Below are 21,302 nucleotides of genomic sequence, written 5' to 3'. Positions count from 1 at the left end.
AACGTATATATATGTATACACATATATAGCTTAATCTTCAGAGCTAAAGGGTTATGGAGCTAATGGATTTAGGGCTAAAACTATGTGCTTTGGAGTCAGACAGCAGAAGATTCAAATCTTGTCCCTGATACTTATCAGAGATAAGCTAGTTACTTAGATATTTTAGACCTTAGTTTTCCCATCTGCAAATGGGGGTAATAACATCCACCCTGCAAAGTATGTCGGGTTCTTGGTCAGTCCTTGACACACAGGATGTTAAAACGCAGTCAGTGCCTATGGATGGACAGAGCCACAGCAGGAGGCCTGCTTTCTTCTTGATACTTTCTAGACTTTTCCACCGGAGAAGGCAATGACAACCCAATCCAGTACTCTTGCCTGGAGAATCCCATGGACGGAGGAGCCTGGTAGGCTACAGTCCGTGGGGTCGCAAAGAGTCGGACACAACTGAGCAACTTCACTTTCACTTTTCACTTTCATGCATTGGAGAAGGAAATGGCAACCCACTCCAGTATTCTTGCCTGAAGAACCCCAGGGACAGAGGAGCCTGGTGGGCTGCCGTCTATGGGGTCGCACAGAGTCAGACATGACTGACGCGACTTAGCAGCAGCAGCAGCAGACTTTTCCACATTTCCCTTAAAGAGTATGTCCTACTTCAGTCACTGTAGAAAGGGAAAGGGGAGGCTGGGGTCTGATGCCCGAGACTTCTGTGAGGAGTCACTCGGATCACTAAGCATGGATCCTCTTGCCCGCCTATCCTCCCCAGATGCCCAAGGGCTCACAGTAATCCTGAGTATTTCACTGCAAACCAAGCAGGGCAGAGGAGGGAAGGGCAGCCAGCTGCCAAGGAGAAAAGGGCCAGGTGCCTCATCACCCAGCACAGGCACAGCTGGAGCCCTGTCCACCTCAGACCCAGAGCTTCTCACCTGACCTGGGCCCTGCATCCCATCTGATTTCACCTGGCATAGAATCAGCATCCCCAGGGGCAGCTCCAGGCTGGCCACCCTTCAACTTGATGGCCACGGACCCGGCTTCCGCAACCGCCTGAGTGGCCTTTGCAAAACGATACACCTGATTGTGTCCCATCTGCTGAAAACCTCACACCTTCCCACTGCTCTTTGTATGAAGTCTAAAAGTCTTAGCACACCCAGCAGGCCTGCTGCCCTCCCCAACCTCTTCTCACCCCTTGGCCTGGTGGTCTGCTGCCCTTCAGACTTGATTCAGCCTTCCCACCCTCCAGGAAGGCAGGCCTTACCTCCCAGACCAGATCACTTGCCATCCTGTGGGGACTGAGCACCCAGTGTCTCTCATGTGGAGCCCTTTGCATGGTATGGTCAGCTGGCTTCCACAAGAGCAGGGACTGTCCCTGTCTGTGCCCCCTTGTAGGCTGGGCACCTTGCACCTGTTGACAGCTGACCACCCACCACAGGCCACCACTGCTCTTAATTCAGTTATACCTCATGACAACCAGGGATGCCGGGAGGACAGCTACTATTGTTATCCCATTTTCCAGATGAGCAAACTAAGGCATGGGAAATTCAGATAATTTGCTCAGAGCCACAGAACTAGAAGTTATTACTAACAGACCTGGAATGTGAACTTCCACCATCTGGCTCCAGAGTCTGTGCTCTTAACCACTGCGCTTTCCTGCATGACAACTGTGGTTGCTGGACACATAACTCAACACTTGGTCTCCAAGGTCAGCTAATACCATCCACCCGTGGTTCTGGCTCCTCTGCTTCAGTCTCAAAGTCCTTGATCTTGACTCTGTGGGAATTGGCAAACTCTCTTCTTGATGGGTTTGAATGTGGAATGTATGGATACATGGTACATAGGGAAAGCCCTGGCTCTGGAGCGGGCAGAAGGGACTGAAGGGTGACTCTGGCCTGAACCATCTGTACAGCCCTGTTAAGTGTCTTCCAGCCAGCAAACCCAAGGACCTGAAATTCAGCCCCGCCACTGCTGGTCACTGCAAGTGATCCCATCAAGTCATGGACCCTTTGGGTCTCTGCTCCCCTGACCTCAAGAGGGATGAAATTCCTTATCTTTGCTCTTCTTGATTTCTCAATCCACCAGTCTCTCCCATCCTTAGTCTGGCAGGGGGATCTTTAACCCACAAGGTCATAAGCTCCCAAGAGCTCAATAAATACGGTACAGAAGTGACCCCACTGTGACCCATCCAGATGATGGGCGGGCTCCCTGCCACTAGGCAGGCCCTGCCTGTTGGGCTGATTTTTCCATCAACAGCGCATAGTAAGTGCTTGATAAATGTTTGCCCATCGAATGGAAATGAACGGATGGGTGGCCCCAGAGGCAGCTCTAGAAGTCGACACTGTTCGGAAAAGGAAGAGCCAGCACCGGGCCTGGAGGGAGCCAGCCCTAGAGTCCCACCAGGTCAACAGCCAGACCCAGAAAGGATCTGGTAAACAGCAAGGACCCTCTCCCCAGAATCACACCCATTCCTGCAGATCCACAACATTCTCTTCCAATCTCAGGAATTCTGTCCCAGAAGAGCCTTTCTTTAACCCCATCTTGGCCAAACCACAGATGAACACCAGCCCAGGGCGAAAGTCCAGCAGCCTGGGGCCTTCAGTTCAACTGTACTGCCCTGGATCCACTTGGGCTCACCTCTTAGACTCCCAGTCAAGTGTCCAGGAAAAGGGCATGACTTTTCCCCAGGGCATTTTAATGCAACTTCTACTGGGAGAAAACTCCCATTCCAGTATATTTTCTGGAACCCGCTCCCTTATTTGTTTATACAGAAGCAAGCTGGAAACTTGTCCATGAGGCCCTGAGTCACAGGTTCGGGCTCTGTATTCCTGTGTTCCGCAGGAGAGCTCATCTGCCAGGTCTGAGCCTCCCTCACCATACTCAGAACAGCTCCTCAAAATGGCAGGAAAAGCGGCTGCTAGGTTCTCCTCCTGTTTCCCTACATCTGCTAGCAGGATGAGGGGTGGGCTGCAGGCCAGACTGGGGCCGGTGTGGACAGGTGAGAAGCTGATGGAGCATCTGCTACCATAGGAGCAGGGGGTCAAGTCTGGGAGTGGTGGGGGAGTGGGGGAAAGACCAGACAGTCTCAGAGCAGGCCAAGAAAGGCGTGTTCTTGAGCAAGCCTGGCAATCAAAACAGTGGCTAATCCTCAGCATCTATCTACCCAGGCCTGGGCGACCAGAAGCCTCTGCAAAGCAGAAGTTTCCCAAGGAGAACTCAGACCCTCGGCCTGACTCATGGGGGCAGGTCCCACTGCCCTTGCCTAGGCAGGGTCTCAATCATCTGCCTGAGTCTCAGTTTCTCCATCTATAAATGGGTGCAGTAACCCCACCATCTCATTCGGTGTTTGTGGAGATCAAATGAGGCTACGTGAAGTGCATGCAGAGCGTCTAGCACAGAGCAAGGGTTCAATATACAGTGCTTGGCATGATCGGTGTTTGCTTTGTTAAAACCCAGAGCACCTCCAGGCAGCTGCTGGCCCAAGGCCTCTGGGCTTACTTTCCAAGAAAGGACCCCAGCTCAGTCCTGGCCGAAGTCACATACCCACAGAGGCAGAGGCGAGCGCTCCTGCAGCTCTGTGTGAGGGCTCTGCGCCAGCACTCTGGTACCATACTGTCATACATCCAGGGCTACCTGTGTACATTTGTCCCAAAAAGAGCTCCAGGAGTCAGAACTAGCTTATGGAGGATGCTCAGCTGACAATCACAGCACAAGCTGGGGCCAGTTGGCTAATGGTTTTCCTCAAGCTGCAGGACCTTTTTAACAGGTTAGCAAAGGACCCTGAGCCTGGGCCAGCCAAAGCCCAGGGATGCTCTTCATCTGGTTACCCCACAGCTGAAAGCCAGGCAGACCCTCTGCCTTTCCCAACCTGCCCTGTGCTCTTCTCGGCACAATTGCTGTGCTCTCAGCTCCCCTGACCCCTCCTCCTATTTCTCCAGCCATCACTTGAGGCTACCCCTTATAACCTTAATATTGCTGGCCCCGTACTCATTCTGGGGCTTCTCACTCCACGCACCACCCTGGACAGCTCTGTTCTCTCCCGGCGCCCCAGAGCTGGAGCCTCCACAGTCATCAGAGCACCAGTCACCTGGGTTTCTGGTCTCATCTGCAGTCCAGAGGTGGCATGTCTGTGCTGGCCACCCCCTAGGGCTCCATCTCCAACTCAGAGCTCCCCTGAGTTTCAGGATGTCCACGAATCTCTCTGCCTGGCTGGGCTACAGATTCCCAAATGTAACATTCCTTCCTCTGGTTCCCTGGTTTGGCCACTGAGGCTAAAGAGAGAATCCCCATCTCTCTCCTCTTGTCCATCCCTGAGTCCTCTCCATCTCCCCTCCACATCGCCGAGGCACCCATTCCCTTCCTCCTGCACCCCACGCTGGCCTGTATCACCCCCAGGTCTCCCTGCCTCTACTCTGGTCCCCAGCCCCCCAGCCCGCCTTCCACACGGCATCCAGGGATTTTTCTCAAACATGATCTTTCCACATCCCTCCCCAGCTCAAAACTTGACCTGCCTCCCCAGGGTGTGTCCTGTGACCCAGTAACACGCTGAGGCTGGATCTCCAAGGCCCTCCCCTGTTTAGCAGCAGATGATCTTTCTTCCCACCCGCTTTGAGGACCCTAGGTTCCTTCTCACCCCAGCCCCTCCCCACCAGTTGCTAAACTCCGAACTCCTCACTGCATCTCCAGCCCAGTATGGGGCCTGGCACCTGGGAGACCTTCTGGGAGTGCTGGTGGCCTAGACACGGATCCTCCACGGAGACTCTGAGGCCTTCCTGCCAGGATCCCCTAAGGAAGGAAGCCTCCCCCAGTGCGGGGCCCAAACCCCAGCTTCCACCCCATGGCTGTATCTCCAGACCCCACGGCATATACTCACTTTGGCTCCAGGGGGGCCAGGAAGGCCTGGATTTCCATAAGGCCCAGGAGGACCCTGAAAGGCAAAAGAGAAAAAGAGATGAGGGGAAAAGAGGAGCATCCCACTTCCTAAAGCAAGGCCTGGCACTTCCACCCGCCCGCTGGGTCTTCTCCACTAGCAGAGTCTCAGCAGTATGGCCACAGCAGCTGCTTGCAGAAAGGCTCTCTTGATGCCTGGCCCTGTGCTCAGCTCTTTCTGTGCATCACCTCATTCTATCTTTTTAACCCACAAAATAGGTGCTACCATGATTCCCATTTTCAAGACAAGGAAGCTGCCATCCAGAGAGTTTTACAACTTTCCCAGGTCACATGGCTGCTAAGGGACAAACCTCAGATGTGCAGCTTCCAAGCACAAGCCCTTGAATTGGATCACCTCTCCATACTCTCTGCACCTGGCCCCACCAGCCCCTCCCACACTTGCTTCCTTCGACTCAGAGCACACTCAGCTACTGGCTGCCCTGCCCCACGCCTGGTACTTCCTCCTCACATTGCCTATGCCCTGCTGTTCCATCATCTGGAATGCCTTTCCTATCCATCACCTCCAGATGAAATCCAACCCATCCTTCAAGACTTGGCTTTAACGCCACTTCCTCCAGGGAACCTTCTGGGACTCCTCCTGCTTAAGGGAAACTCTCCACCCTTCAGACTCCAACTGGACTCTGCACGAGCCTCTGGAGCTGCACGCGCAGTCAAGGGAGTACTCGGCCTCCTCTGAACAAGGGCGTGTCTCTTCTATGGCCACCACGGTAGTCAGAGCTCTCTCCCTTAGATTTCTACATGTTCTGAGCTTACAGAGTCCCTCGGGGACCATGAAACAGCTGGGAAGACTAAACCCAGAGAGTCAAAGGGTCTTCGCCAAGGTCACACAGCAGAGTGGTGGCCAAACAAGGGCTGGAACCTAGTTTGTTGGCTTCAAGTCCAAGGCTTATTCATGGCACTAGATTTTCCCAGGCCATATCTGAACGTCCCTTATAACAGCTGGGGCCTTATGTCCACTTTCTCTGCAAAGGCCCCGGGCTAGCATCCTGCAGCCCAGTAATATAAACAGAGTCCTAAGAGTCAACTACTTTCCGAGAGTCTTTGTCCAATAGGAATAATCTGAGGCACTAAGGGTGGGGACAGGCACCTCAAGGGTGCCCCCTACCACAACAGCCTCCAGACACACTGCCCTCATCCATGGCCCCTCTTGACTAATCTGGCTGTGTATGAATTCGCCTCCTTCCTCTCGCTTCAAGGCCAACTTCCCAGCTGCAGCCTATCACTCTCCGCCCGAGGCACCTCCCTCTTCCTTCATGCCTGAGCTGGGACCCTCCCCTTCCCTGTCCATGTCAAGGAGGAACCGAGTTCAGACGCTCACTCAGCCTAGGGGATTTATAACGGTGTCATGGGTAACCTCCAAAATAATCAGCCCTCCAGCCCCTTCCTGATATTTCACCAGATGCTATATCCTGGCAACTAGATGCAACCTGGTCCCAGCTCTGAGTCTCCCCTCTCCCCAGGCTCAGTCTCCCCATCAATTCCATGAATGACGGGAAACTCATGGTCTCTAAGGAATCTGGAAGACCTCAGAGCTTCACCCCAGTCTGGGCTCCTGGGATCTAAGCTCAGAGCTCAACCTGAATTTGGAAAAGGTTAGACGAAGGATGTTTGAGGAGGGGACGCTTGCATCCAGTACCCCAGAACCAGATGAGGTAGACAAGGTGGACAAGGTCAGGAATGACTACTTCTCCCCAGTTGTGCCCCCAGCTGCCCAAAGGTGGAGGGCTAGAGCACCCGCTACCCCTCAGGGAGGTGGGGGCTTCCTGCTTTCCCACCCCCACCTTCATTCCCCTCTCCAGCCATTGCCTTGCAGAGAAATGAACTGCATAGTTGACTGGGAGCCAAGCAGACTGCTTCTACAAACGCTGCAGCCCAGAAAGCTGAGTGGAGGAAGGCTGAGGGATTCCCCTGGTTGGGCCAGGGAGTACGCAGAGGTGGAGAGGGCCAAGCCACGGAGGCTTGGGGAACCTCAGGTAAGGCCCAGCCCCCTCCCAGAGCCCCAGAGCCATCATCTGTACGGAGGAACTGGGATTGCTTAGTCCCAGCATTGTATTATCTTTGGAATTTTACGATCTATGGAATTTCCCATCTAGAAACAGGGTGATGGGCTCCAGGGAGAGGGGGGAGTCCTCCAAGAGCCTGAAAGGAATGTCAGGAGAGTCATTCCCTCACTTGAAGAACTTCAGAGCTGGGAGGAATCTTGGCTGGAAATGCCTTACCAGGATCCCATGTTTTAAAAATGCAGAAACTGAGCCCCACAATAGGGAAAGGACTTGCCTAAGATCACACAGCTTCTTGAGGGGAAATACTCTTTTTTTCTTTTGTATTGGGGTATAGCCAATTAGCAAACAATGTTGTGACAGTTACCAGTGAATAGTAAAGGAACTCAACCATACATGTACATGCATCCATTCTCTCATGGGAAATGTTCTTGACTCCTAGACTAGAACCCATCAGCAACCATTTGCCCAGCACATTCTGATGCAGGAGACTTTGCTAGGCATCAGGTAAGAAAGAACAATCAATAGGACCTGTCTCTGGCCCAGAGGGGCTCAGCTAAGTAGAAGGGAAAAGCAGCACAACAGGCAGTTTAAGGTCATTGGCTCTGCAGTCAGACTGTCCAGGTTCAATCTGGGCTCTAGCGTTTACTCCATGCTTGGCCTTAGTCAAAGTAACTGCATCTTTCTGCACCTCAGTTTCCTCACCTGTAAAATGGGGATAATGCTGGAACTTATTTTCAGGAAGGCTAGAAAGCTGGGAGGGGATCCTGCATATGCCACCCAGGTGACAGGGTTCAGTGGTCAATGTGAGTTTTCTACCGAGGAATCCGGGCAGTTAACTGCCACAGGAGCTCCAAGAAGAAGGTGATCATCAGAAAAGGAGGGAGCATTTGATCTGAGCCATGGATGGAGGAGGAGTTTGCAAAGGAGGATATGCCGGGTCAGGAGGACAGTCCTACAGAAGCTGGGAGCTCAGGAGGAGTTTAGAGACCCAGACAGATTGCCAGTACCTGGGATGCTAGGTCCTGGGGCCTCATCCTGGTCCCAGGCAACAAGGTCCCTTGGCCAGCAGTGTCCATGATATCTCTGTGGTCCCCAGCTCTGGGCAAGTGCTCCATGGAGACTCCAAAGCCAGGAGGAAATGCCACTTCAGACAGCAGATTCCAGAGTCCTGGGCCCAGGGAGCACAGGGCCAGGTCTGGAGGGAACTAGGGCTCGAGTAATTGCATAACCAGAACCATCCGCTGGGCTCAGAGCTAAAAATATGCCCCAGGCAGCTATCTCTGCCAGGGCCTCGCCAGGCACCCAGCGTGGGAAAGGCTGATTCAGCCTGGGCACAGATGCCAGGCGCCGTGGGTCTGAGCCCCCTTGGGAAAAGGAGAGATTTCTCTCCAAGAGGACCCTCAGGAGTCCCCGCATCATATGGTTAGGAGCTGGGTTCCAGTCCTGGCTCTTCCATTTCTTAGTTATTCGGTTTTCTCATCCCTAAATGAGAGTGATCATACTGGCCCATGGGGGCCCTAGAAGGAGAGGGGATCAAATAAGGCAGCGTTAAGTGACACGCCAGGCATAACAGACCAGAGCTATTAATATTTTCCACTCCGAGGTTCAGGCTAGCTCCTATCAGCCACCAAAGCCCTGCCAAGCCATCCTCCAGACTCTAATTGAACCTCTCAGCATGGGGAGCTCACCCCATCCCTGGGATGGCCCATCTGGTTGCCTCTGGCAGCATCCTACCCCAGGTTGGCCCAGCAGAGATGGGAAGACGGATGCAAGGGTCATGCTCTTCCAAGTCAGCTTTTTTCCCAGCCGAACACCAAAGCCCATCAGCTGAGGGGATGTGATCTGCAGAAACCCCTACTCTACTCCAGGCTGCCCAGGGTGATACCCACAATGGACAGCTGAGACCCTGAAAGAGGTTCTCACTTTCCCATGCCTCGTCTGGACACCCAGTGACCCCTAAAAGCCCCATGTCCACTCCAATGGACTAAGAGGAAAAGGATGCCAGAGAGCATGAGTACATGCAGCAAAGCTGGGGCTCCAGGGACAAAGAGATGCAGGAGACAGAACCAACCAGAACTCAAGCACAGTGTGTGAGCACTTACCCGAGGGCCCCGTGCGCCAGGGGGTCCAGGAAGCCCAGGCAGTCCAGGGGGACCCTGAATAAAAAGCAAGAAGATAGCATCAGTGCCACGTGGCAGAATAGAATGGGATCAGGTAGTCATTCAACAAACTTGTGCAGAGCTCTGGGCATGAAGACCCCATAGCTGAGAAGAGAGGTCCCTTGAGGTCCTAGCCAGAGGAATTCTGCTCTTTGGGGTTTTCCGGTCTTTGCAGCTGTTGTTTCTTGGTCTCTGAAGCTCTCATCTTTCATTACATAGTTAACTCAGGGTATCACCTCCTCCAGGAAGCCTTCTTTGATCCCTTCCCCCAAGTTGGGCCAAGTCCCCTCTATCCCTCTGCTTTAAAGGCCACTGTATTTTATTTGGGGAATTGTCTGCTTAGAAGCCTGCTCTCCCACTAGACCATGGTCTCCTCAAAGGAATTAATGGGATATGAGTCATCTCTCTCTCCCCAAGCCTCAGCCAAATGTTTGAGAAACTAAAACAGCAAAAGACCTCAGAGTTCAGCCAAGTTCTCTGCAGAGCCTGAGCAGAGAAGGGACCTGTCCAAGGTCACACCAGCATCTCTGAGTCACACACAGAGAGTCAGTGTCACTAAAGGATGTACGCAAAGGCTTTCGGGTTCAATTCCCAGTGCTGCCACCTACCAGCTGGGTTTGGGCAGGTTCCTTAACCAGCCTGTGCCTATAAAATCGGGCAATAATACCCTTCTCATCGGATTATGGAGAAGGCAATGGCCACCCACTCCAGTACTCTTGCCTGGAAAATCCCATGGACAGAGGAGCCTGGTAGGCTGCAGTCCATGGGGCCGCTGGGAGTCGGACATGACTGAGTGACTTCACTTTCAACTTTTCACTTTCATGCATTGGAGAAGGAAATGGCAACCCACTCCAGTGTTCTTGCCTGGAGAATCCCAGGCACGGGGGAGCCTGGTGGGCTGCCGGCTCTGGGGTCGCACAGAGTTGGACACGACTGAAGCGACTTAGCAGCAGCAGCATCGGATTATTGCAAAGGTGAAACAAGATGGCGAACATAACACGGCGCCTAGTATGCAACTCTCACTCAAACGTCCCACCTAGTCCAGGGGTCATAGCCGGGTGCAGCCTTCATCATCACCCTCCGAGAGCCTGCATCACCTCCTTCACTTGTCTCCCCAACCTCCACCCTCTGCCCTCTCCAGTCTTCCTCCACACAGCCAGGTTCACCTTCCCAAGGCATCTCCCGGCTCAACACCACTCGGTGGCCCCCCATTTCCCCAATAAGACAGGCCCAATCCTGCCACGTGGCATTCAGGGAGCACCTGCGTGTTCTCAGTTCTCTTCCTTCCCATAGGAAGCGAGGCACCCGAGCAGACTTGCTGAGCCGCAAGCTGACCGTTATTCAAATCCCGGTCTCACTATTGGAGACTTGGCACAGGGCCTTTGGCCTGAGTCTCCGCGGCTGTCCTGCACCACGGCTACTGTCCTGCCTACATCAGAGGCGTAAAGGAGGATTAACTAAGTGCCTGATGTAAAGAACTGAACGCAGAACTTTCAAAGGAAGCCAGGCTTTCGAGGATGTGTGAGGCCTGGGGAATTCATTTGTTTCAAATAACCATCAATGAGATTCCAGGTTTCCTGCCCAGAGTTAGAATCGGTGTTGAAAACCCAGTACGATTTGGCTGGTAATTAATCCAGATCTCACACTGGGCAGCCTCGGCTCACAGTTCTGGTCTGTGAACACCATGTGCTTGCTCGTCCGTGAAAAAAAAATCAGAAGAGAGAGCCAGACAGGCAGATATGGGGACCAAGGCCCCTGGGTCACTGGAAAGAGCCCCAGCTGGAGGGAGGGGGGCTGCTGCGTGACCTCAGGCAAGTCCTGGGCACCTCAAGCCTCCAAGTACCTCTGGCCAAACTGGCAGCCGGCAGCGTTCCTTCCATCCAGAGCCTAGGGGTTGGGTAGACAGTTTCTAGTCTTCTATCTACCACTGCAGGTTTGAGAATCAAGGCCAGCCTACTCTCTGCTTCTCCCTGAGGAGCAGAGGAATGCAGTATAAGACAGGGCCCTGGGGCCACACTGGGCCCCCTCCTACTAGCTAAGTGGCTTTGGCTGAATTCTTTCCAGTTTCCAAGGCTTCACTCCTTCACTGTAAAATGAGGCTGCAAGAGCACCTCGCTGACAGATAATCTATAAAAAGTGCTAATCCTGGTGCCTGGCACACAGTTCATGCCCAGAAAGTTAGTGCTGTTTCTGTTAAGCAAGCTGCTGGAAATTCCCCAGCTCAAAATGTCAAGCCACCTTCCTCAGCATCTGTTTTGGGGGAGAGCAAAAGATTTCCCTTCCTGGAAGGCCCTTCCTCAGCCTTCCTCTTCCAAATGACCCAGAATCAAAGGAAAATGCCAGGGGCTGATGCCAAGCATTCCCGTAGGTATCATTCTCATGACCAAGCCCTTTTCACAGATGAGAAACCAGAGAGAGGCTCAGAGAGGCAGAGTGATTTACTCCAGGCCACACAGCTCACAGAAGCTGGGTTTGACTTCTCCTATCCTGGGGAGCACCACACAATCTTGGCCAGGTGCGTTGTAACCAGGTGTGCAAACCTGGGCAAGTCCCCTCTCCTCTGTAGGCATCTGTGAAATGAACATCCCAGAACCTCCCCGACACTGGGCATCTCCTCAATTTCTGGGTGGTGATGATTTCCTCTTCTAGGTTATTCGGCGGGAGAGAAAAGGTGAGATCACGCCCAGCTTCCAGAGAAGGTGGCCAAGGCCCAGTGGGGTGAGGCTGGGGTAGCGCTCCACTGAGGGACAGTCTCTGCGGGGTGTAGCTCCCTGGTGGACCCTGGGAGGGCCGCTACTGCAGAGGCCTGAACACACCCTCTTGGCAAGTTTCCTGCCCCAGAAACGGGGGCATCCAGCCTGGAGTCTGACCTCATCCCCAACATCTGAGGAGCAGACTCTAAGTGCCAGTCAGGACCCATGGCCCAGCCTGGTGACGTCAGTTACAGCCACACTCCTTGACATGGCAGCCCGGCTGCCCAGCCGCATTCCCAGGTCCCACCCTCCCATACTCAGTGAGGCTGGATGCCCCCTGCCCCTCTCGCTTGATCCAAGACCCTGCCTGCTCCCCATGCAGTGGAAAATTGCTGCCACTTCTTTCCAAGGCCTGAAGCCTGAGCGAGTGACTCTGGGATGATTCACGAGGCCGGGGTGGGATTTTTCCACTCCACGCTGCAAACAACGGGGCCTCTGAGAGGGCCTGGAGCGGAGGGGGAGGGGCGCCAGGGCCGCAGGCCTGTCTGGGGGAGGTGGGCGAGGCCTGGACTCGGGGCTCGTGCAAACAGAGCCATGGACACAACCAAGCAGCCGCTCCAGGCTTTCCCCAAGGGTCCTGGCCCCCAGCAGCCAGGCCTCGGGGAACCCCATCCCATGGAACAAGTCCACCCTTGTGTCCAGCTACAATAGCCCGCCTGCCAAGCCTTGCAGAAGGAAGGAAGTCCTGGCTGGCCTGGCCCCTGGCAGCAAGCAAGAGAGGTTTCGCAGGCCTGGGACCTGGGAGACCCGAGTCCAGTCCTGACTGTGCTGCTAACATCTGGGTGACCCTGAGCAATGCCCTTTCATTCTCAGGACTCTGCTCGGTGCCTGTAGCCAGGTGGGGGGAGGCAGGGGATCTCAAAAGGCTCCTCCATCGCTAACTATCTGAGCTCAAGATTATTCCCAAGGTTAGCCCACAGGGCGCTGAGCTCTCCCCAGTCTCTGTTCTAGGGAAGGGCCTACTGGGACAGGGCTTTTCAGTGAGGCCTTGAGCAAATTGCTTCATCTCCCTGTGCCTCCTGGCCTCAGTTTGCCCCGCTGTAAAATGGGAATACAATAGCCATTTTTTTCCCCCCCGCCCCAAGATAACGTGTATGTGTGCCGGGTATTCTCCATTCGCTCTCCAACTCCATTCTGTGTCCTGGGAAGCCCCCATCTACAGGCCGCACCCCCAGGCTTCTGGCTGAGTCTTGTCAACGGGAGGGCCCAGCAAGAAACTGCAGAGTAGAAAGAGAGGGTGGGTGGGGTATTTCTCTCCCTTCTCCCTCCTTGCTGTGTTTGGTTCCAGCTCCTGTCGGAGACCCCAGTTCATGTTTTAACGCACTGGCTTGTGGCAATACCTTCCCCTCCTCTTGCACCTTCAGGTGGGACCCCATGTGCTTCTCCAGCCCCTGTTGATTCCCCTGACGGTGCCCGCACCTCTGTAAACAGTCACTTCCTTAAACTCCGCTCAGTTACACTGTTCCCTGCCTGGGCCACAGGATACAGCATGCAAACTGCTCCACACAGAGCCTGGCACGCAGCAGGAGCTCAAAAAGGACACGCCAAAGACAAAGCAAACACTTCTCTATTCTCCTGTGTCCTAGATGATGCCAGCATAAGGGGTAAACGACACAAGATCTAGTTCTAATTCCTAACCGCCAGCAGCATAAAGGCCCTCCTATGCCAGAAGCTCTTGGCTCTCTCAGGGTGACAATGCCCCTGCCTCAGCCATCAGCACATTCATAACCAGCCACAACTATCCAGATTCTAATGTTGGAGGCAGACAACCCACCCAGCCCTGGAAAAGTAGGTGGTACCATACCCTCTTTTTACAGAGGTAAAAACTAAGATTCAGAGAGGTCAACTGACTTGCCAAAGGTCACACAGCACCTAGCACCCGGAAGGCACTCATTCAACATCTGTTGAAAGAAGGAAAAGATGGCTGGATAAGGAAATGGTTCAAACTCAGGTCATTCCAAAATCTGTGTGCTTTTGCACTCCACGTGCCTTCTTACCCCACCGGCAGCAGAGATCTGTGTAACTTCAAAGAGCCTGGCCTGCGTGTCAGGACAACCTGTTTTTCGTACGGATCAAATTCCTTCATTCATCTCCTAGATAGTCATGGAGTATCTGCTGCGGGCCAGGCGCTCAGCCGGGTCTCCCTGAGGTGACGCTTGGAAAAAGTGCAAGGGCGTGCAAATGCCAGCGGCCTGAGCGTGAATAAATAAGGCCTTGACTCGCCTCCTCCTGGGCGTGGGGCTTCTGTGCAGCTTCTGTGCAGCTTCTGTGAACCGCAGCCTCCCCGCCCCTACTGACCCGAGGCCAAGCTCAGCTTTTCCATGCTCCCCCCCCACCCCGCCCGCTCACAGGGCTCCCACAGAGTTCCCTCTCGAAGTGGCTACAACTCCTGGCCAGCCTGGGCCCAGAGCTGTGCCTCAGCCTCTGCCAGTCTGTCCCGTGCCCCTTGAGATCCACGCAGAATAGGTCAGATACAGCCTTGAAAACCCTCTCAGGGGCTTCCCTAGTGGCTCAGTGGTAAAGAATCCTGCAGGAGACACAGGTTCGATCCCTGGTCCAGGAAGATCCCACATGCGGTGCAGCAACCAAGTCCGTGTCCCACAGCTACTGAGACTGTGCTCTAGAGCCCGAGAGCCACAGCTACTGAGCCCACAAGCCACAGCTACTAAAGCCCATGTACCCTAGAGCCCATGCTCTGCAACAAGAGAAGCCACTGCAATAAGCCCTCGTGCACAGCTAGAGAAAAGCCCGTGTAGCACTGCAGACCCAGCGCAGCCAAAAATAAACAAATAAAAATTATTTTTTCAAAAAAGGAAACAAAACCTTCTCAGGCTCTGAAAGGACCTGCAGTGAATTCTAAGAAGGAAATTCTCCCAAAGCCAGTCACAGAGGAGAGACAGCCTCAGGGAGAGGAAAGAAGTTCCCCATATCACCCAACAAATCTAGAACTCCCAGGAGGCCCTGGAGATCCCTCAACTTGCTTCCTCACAGGAGGTGGGAGCTATTATCCTCTTACATTCTGCAGAAACTGAAGCTTAGTGTGGGTAAGGGCTGCAGAGCTAGTAAGGAGTGGAGTCAGGATTTAAACCCAGATTGGTGTGTGCCCAGACTCATGCCCGGGCACTGCAGCTTCCGTTCTGCTGGGGTTACATCCCAAATGTATATGAGGGTTCTGGGTGGGGACACGAGAGATGAGAAGAACACTTGTCTGAATCAGTTTTTGTCGCTATTGTTCAAAGACACCACTTTGATTAATAATTTCTGCTATCTGGTGAAATATAAATGACCAGCTTGCCACAGCAGACTGGACAAAGCTTCTAGAAGCGTCTTGGTTCCTACTAGAGTAAGATTAGGTTCCGAGCTGGGGGGCAGGCGGGATGAGGGGATTGCACGGGACGTCAGGCAGGATGGCACCCGGACAGACTGATGTCTTCCCTCTTGCCCTCATCTGTTCTGGGCTGGAAGAGCAGGAAGAGCCATGGTCCCCGCAGAAATTGCATCCCAACTCCTCCTGCAAGATCATTCCGGGTGCCCTCAGCCGAGTCTTTTTTCTCCCCAGCCCTGGTCCTCTCCTTCGTAGAGCAGGGGTCAGGGCACACGTCCTACCCTCTGGACCAGTTTCTACAAGGTCCTAAAGGAAGATGCTACATGTGTGGAAATAACTCATGAATGCGCTAGGTATAGAAACAGAAGACGTTCTAGACACTGAGCACTCCACTTGAGGTCAAGGACACGGCCTCCCTCTCTCAAGCCCCCGGCCTCTAAGCCCTGAGTCCTAGCATCTCAGAGTGCACACTTAAGGGCTGGATTGGAACGTGCTGATCTTGGGGTCTGGAGCCGGGGCGTAAACTTCAGCTCGGCCTCCAACATGCTGTGTGGCTTCTGAGTGAACCCTGGCCCTTTCTGGACCCCGTCTCTAGGCTCCCCACCTGTACAACGGGGAGGGTGAATTGAATGAACCCCAAGCACCCATCCACGGAACAGGTCAACTCCAGCACCTTCTTTGATCAGGGTGGGAGGAGTTCCAGACCAGTTCTGGCAAGAGGCCTCACCTCCTGCTGACCTGCATCACTGAACTCCAGGAGGAGAGTCCACGGCTCAGGCAGCCGGAAATGCCCGAGGCAGAGCCTACACCCTGGGAACCTGCTCCTGCTCCAGCTCTGCAGGCTCGGCCATGGCCTCTCTCGCTCTACATCACACACAGCCCTGGGGGACAGGGTTGGCCCCCTTCACTCGGCAGGGTGGAGACCCTACACTTCACCCTCCTCTGTCAGAGGGGGACAATTCACCCCCTTTCAACCTCACAGCCAGTGAGGCTGGCAGCCCCACAGCTTGGGAGGCTGAGCTGTCACAGGCCAAAGGTACCTGGCGCCTGAGTAGGATTGGGTAGCCTGGAGCGGGGAGAAGTCTGCTTCCCTCAGCTCCCCGCTCCCTACCCTGCCAACTTCAGAATGCGGGACCTGAACAGAATGTTGACATAATTGCAAAGCAATGCATACAATTTCCATAAGTTCTACAATATGGTTATAATAAAAACGGACTCTCAGTCCCCTTGGAGACAGACTGAATAAATATTATTCCTCATGATTATTAAAACTCATTAAGTGTGTTTGTAAGGCCTGGGAATTCCCAGTATCTGCCAGTGTCTCCACGTTGCGGGGAGCCTAACCCCAAGCCCAGGGCCTGGCGGGAGACTCGACCCCGGGAAGGAGGAACCCACGAGGTGGTCATCTCCAAGGCAGAAGAGAGCGGAGGCCCGAGCTTTCTGGAAACTCCATCTCATCAATTCCCCCCACCCGGAGGAATTGGCCTCCAGCTGCAGAAAGGTCGTTGCCCCTGGAGACAGTCCCAGGCACGCTGGAGGCATCAAGCCCAAGACCGTCTCCTGCACGTGGAATGTTCTTTCTCTCTCCCTTGATTGTTCGCGCTCACCCTGACCCTTCTTACCCCAAACTCCTCTACCAGGGCCCACAGATCAAATGTCTTACAGGAGCGAGCAGGTAAGAGAAACCAGATGAAAGGGCTGGGTCGGAAGACCAATCATGAGATGTGTGGACGAGTACAGACAAGAGCGGGCCTGTCCTGTCCAAGGAAGCAGCCGCAACCCGGCCACAGCCCATGGGCCACTGCCTCTCTCCCTTCTTCCAAGAAAAGCTGGTCACCCTGTCTTTTATAAGAAAGCTCTCACATTCAAAAAATATTAATCACTTATTAAATATTTTTAAACAAATGTTGCATGTGCCAAATAAAACATATTCAGGACTACCCATGGACAACCTTTGCCTGAAACTTGCGGACAAGCCAGGGGGCTGGAGGAGCTCTGGTCCAGGAGTCAGAGAGCTGGCCTTTGGGGACTGTGGGACCAGGGGCCAGTCAGTTCGTGGTTTTCCTTCAGCCACTCAACCTTTACAGTTATGTTAGCGAGCAGTCACCTGGGGCTTGGGCCAACCAAAGCCCAGAGATGCTCTTACCTGGAGGGGGCCACCAGACCCAAGTTCATCCCAGGGGACTACAGATCTGAGGCAGGATGTACAATTCATGAATATGGGAGAGATGGAGGCATGGGGGGACCCAGGTTCAAGTCGAGGCTCTGCCTGTAACCAGCTCTTCGGTCTAGCTTCTCTTCCTCTGCCCTGATCAAGAGCAACCGCCCAACCACCCCTATCAGCTACTCAAGGTCCAAGCAGAACGCACACCCACCAACTCTTACCGGCAAACCACAGTCTCCCTTGGGTCCTGGAGGTCCCATCAGCAGCAGGAAAGGTGTGGGTCCCACCAGGTGGAAGAACGAATAGCCAGTACTCATGGGCTGGGGGCTGGAGGCCAGGAATCGCGCCGGGGCCAGCGCTGGGGCCGGGGTGGTCTGCTGCCTGGTCCGGGGCTGTCTGGGGCTGGACCCCCTTGTTGGATCGTTTAGCGGGACATCCCGGGCTGCCTTCCCAGATCTGAGTGGGACGGGCTTCCGGGGTCTGGCTTTCTTTGTGGCTTCTGATCCAGTGGGTTTCTTGCTTCCAGTGGAGGCTGAACCAGGAGCGAGAGTGGGAGGCATCGCTGTGGCTGGTGGCCGAGCGGTCCTGGGAGGGCTAGGACTGGGGACAGGTGATGGGGGCGGGACTGTGGGTGGGGGAGGTCTGTGTGTGCTGGTATGGGCAGGAGTCGGCTCACTGGCACGACTACTCATCTTGGCCTCAGCCTGGACTACTGGGGGCAAAGGCTTTTTAGAGGAGGCAGCAGCTGGAGGTAGGGGCCGGGCACTGGGTGGCGGGAGTCTGGGCATGCCGGGGTTCCTCTGGATCGGCTTCACTGTGGGACGGGAGACTTTGGCAGGAATGGGCTGGGAAGTAGGTAGCACCGGCTTCTTGGTGGGTGGGGCTGGCTTTGTGAAGGCAGGCAGAGCTGTCTTCTGGGTGGGGCGGGGGCTTCTGACTGGGGCAATTGAAGGAGAAAGGGCTGAAGGTGTGGCGGGGTGACTTTTGGAGGTCTTAGTGGCTGTGTTCTTCTGCAATGGCTGGACAGGTCTGGGGGAGCTGGCAGGAGAGACCGGGGACACGGGAGGAGGCCCTTCACTGACTGATAGCTTGGCAGGGGACAGAGGGGTCCAGGCTGGATGGGATGTGATGGGCTGGGGCGGGCGTGTGGTGCTAGTCCTCATGGGCTTGACGGGCACAGCAGGCACCACAGTCACCCCAGGCCCCCTGCCTGCCGGCCGTGACCCCAGGGCTGGCGTGGCAGTGGTCAGATTCTCCAGGCCCAACCGGGCGAGGTCGGTCTGGAAGGTGAGGAGTGTGCCAGAGTCTCGGGGGAAGAAGGGTCCCAGCTGGGGCCGGTAGGTGTCAGCCTGTCCACACTGCTTTCTCAGGTGGGTACAGTAATTGTGAGCGACCTGCGCCACGGGGTAGATACTGAACTGGCACAGGGCCCCCTCGAACTGGACCGCGTGCGGGCTCATCTTCCCAAAGAGGAACAAGCCGTCAGGGTCGAGCGCTGGGTCCCTGTGGAAAGGCAGCGAGACGGGCACCCGGTGCTGCCCGCAGGCCGTCACCAGGGTGACCGTGCGGCCGCGGAGCTCCAGGGCCAGGTGGTGCCAGCGCCCGTCGTGGACGTCGAGGTCGAAGGCCACGGAGCGCCGGGGCCCCAGGTGGACCACAGTCTTGCCGGGGAGGAACTGCAGGCCCAGCTGCAGCTTGCGCTTCCGGCTGCGGACGGCGAAGAGGAAGGCATGGTTCACCCGGTGGGAGCAGAGGCTGAGCACCAGCGCCAGCTCCGTGCCCAGGGAGGCGGGGAGGACGGCAGCCGTGGGAGCCTGGAGCCGGGCCCGCTGCGTGAAGATGAAGCCCGTCTGGAACGGGATGACCCCTGGGGGCGGGGGGCTCCGGCCGCCCACCGCCTTCGTCCAGCTGAGGCCCAGCTGCTGGAGGACGTCCACATCTGGAGAGGGAGGGCAGGAGGGGAGAGAGGGCAAGGTCAGGGCCTGCTTCCAGCCACAGCGACAGTGAGGACAGCCCACCCACTGCTGTCTGCCGCCCCGTGGCTGTGAATGACAGAGCAGAGCTGGAACCAGCCCCTTGCTGGGCTGTGTGATCCTGTGTATACAAAGACCGTCCTTCACTTCCAATGCAGTTACAGCCCCATACAACAAATGTCACATCCTAAGCAAAGATGCACTTAATACATCTAACCTAGTGAACATCACAGTTTAGCCTAGCCTACCTTAAACTCAGAATACTTATTGTAAGTAAGGTTAAATTATCTCACACAAAGCCTGAAAGTTGCCCAGTCATGTCCAACTCTTTGTGACCCCATAGACTATACAGTCCATGGAATTCTCCAGGCCAGAATACTGGAGTGGGTAGCCTTTCCCTTCTCCAGGGGATATTCCCAACCCAGGGATGGAGCCCAGGTCTCCGGCATTGGGCAGATTCTCTGCCAGCTGAGCCACAAGGGAAGCCCAAGAATACTGGAGTGGGTAGCCTATCCCTTCTCCAGCGGATCTTCCTGACTCAGGAATCGAACCTGGGTCTCCTGCAATGCAGGTGAATTCTTTACCAACTGAGCTATCAGGGAAGCCCCCATACAAAGCCTATTTTACAACAAAGTGCTGAATATCTCATATAATATATTGAGTGCTATACTAAAATCAGGGCTTCTCTGGTGGCTCAGATGGTAAAGAATCCGCCTGCAGTGCAGAAGACCCAGGTTTGACCCCTGGGTCAGGAAGATCCCCTGGAGAAGGGAATGGCAACCCACTCCAGTATTCTTGCCTGGGGAATTCCATGGACAGAAGAATCTGGTGGGCTATAGTCCATGTGGTCACAAAGAGTCGGACATGACTGAGCAACTATCTCACAGACACATACTAAAACCAAGAAACAGAACGATTGTGCCGGTTCAGAGTGGTTTCAGTGTATGGGTTGTTTCCCTTTGTGACCCTATGGTCGACTCGGAGCTGTGGCTGCTGACGCCCAGAGTCCCAAGAGACAAGCATACTACATATCGCTAGCCCAGGAGAAGACTAAAAAGATCAAGATCAAACACTCCAATACAGATTCACTTTTGCACCATCATTAAGTTAAAAAATCATAAATTGAATCATTCTAAGTTAAGGACCATCTGTAAGTGGCTAAAAACACAGACACTGAAGCCAAACTTCCTGAGTTCAAATCCCAGCTCCACCACTTCCTAGGGTTGTGACTTCAGTGCCTCAGTTTCCCCATCTTTTAGATGGGATAATAGTAGTACCAAAACTCAGAAGGACATGGTGAAGATTCAATGAGCTAATGCACTTGGGGGGAAAAGTGGCCTGGCACAAAATAAGCGTGTTTGAAGGATAGCTATTAATAGGAACAATAATGATAATCACCAAATGCTAGAGCTGACAGTATTAGAGACTGCCTAATGTGGCGTGTTGTATGGAGGAGCCTTGTAGGCTGCAGTCCATGGGGTCGCGAAGAGTTGGACACGACTGAAGCGACTTAGCAGCAGCAGGAGCAGCGTGTGGCATGTTTCCCCTTTTCTCTGCCTCAAAAGCCATCTCCTCCAGGAAGCAGTCCCATAAGCGAGGGACCAACAGGAATGTTCGTGTCACCAGAGCTTGGTAAGGATGTCCAGGGGACCGGACTAGTTTCACCATCTTCAGGAACCCTAGTCTGCTAGAGCAGACTGGGGGAGCCGCTGTCTACACGGAAGGTCGGGGACATTTCCAGTGACCCCCCTCTTCCCTGTGTGGCTTTGGAGAGAGCAGAGGAAGCAATCAAGGCATTCTTGTAACCTCTGTCCTCTGGCAAAGGGTTTGGACAACTGACCGTGGTCTGGCCAGGTCATATCCGCCTGGTAATTACAGTGGCAAGAACTTGCCAGAGCAAAAGGAGGGTTTCCAGGGTGTTTATGGAAAGGTTTCCTGACCTTGCCTCTTGTCGGGTCATTCAACCTCCTTCGGTCGGCTGAGCTGC

General features: G+C 54.5%; 1 protein-coding gene across 5 annotated transcripts in view; it reads right to left on the bottom strand.

Annotated features, from left to right (window-relative positions):
• COL27A1 (collagen type XXVII alpha 1 chain) overlaps positions 1 to 21,302 on the bottom strand; it is a 151,954-nt gene that overhangs the window by 120,988 nt on the left and 9,664 nt on the right. For all 5 annotated transcript variants that reach the window (XM_019966794.2, XM_019966791.2, XM_019966793.2 and 2 more), the window contains exons 3-5: positions 17,564 to 19,281; positions 9,044 to 9,097; positions 4,862 to 4,915 (exon numbers count right to left, since the gene is read on the bottom strand). In XM_019966794.2, coding sequence (XP_019822353.2) covers positions 4,862 to 4,915; positions 9,044 to 9,097; positions 17,564 to 19,281 — 1,826 coding nt within the window. The remainder of the gene's footprint in view (positions 1 to 4,861; positions 4,916 to 9,043; positions 9,098 to 17,563; positions 19,282 to 21,302) is intronic.

Source organism: Bos indicus, chromosome 8 (genome assembly GCF_029378745.1).
Source record: "Bos indicus isolate NIAB-ARS_2022 breed Sahiwal x Tharparkar chromosome 8, NIAB-ARS_B.indTharparkar_mat_pri_1.0, whole genome shotgun sequence".
NCBI lineage: Eukaryota > Metazoa > Chordata > Mammalia > Artiodactyla > Bovidae > Bos > Bos indicus.
This window is presented reverse-complemented; position numbering and strand designations above follow the sequence as displayed.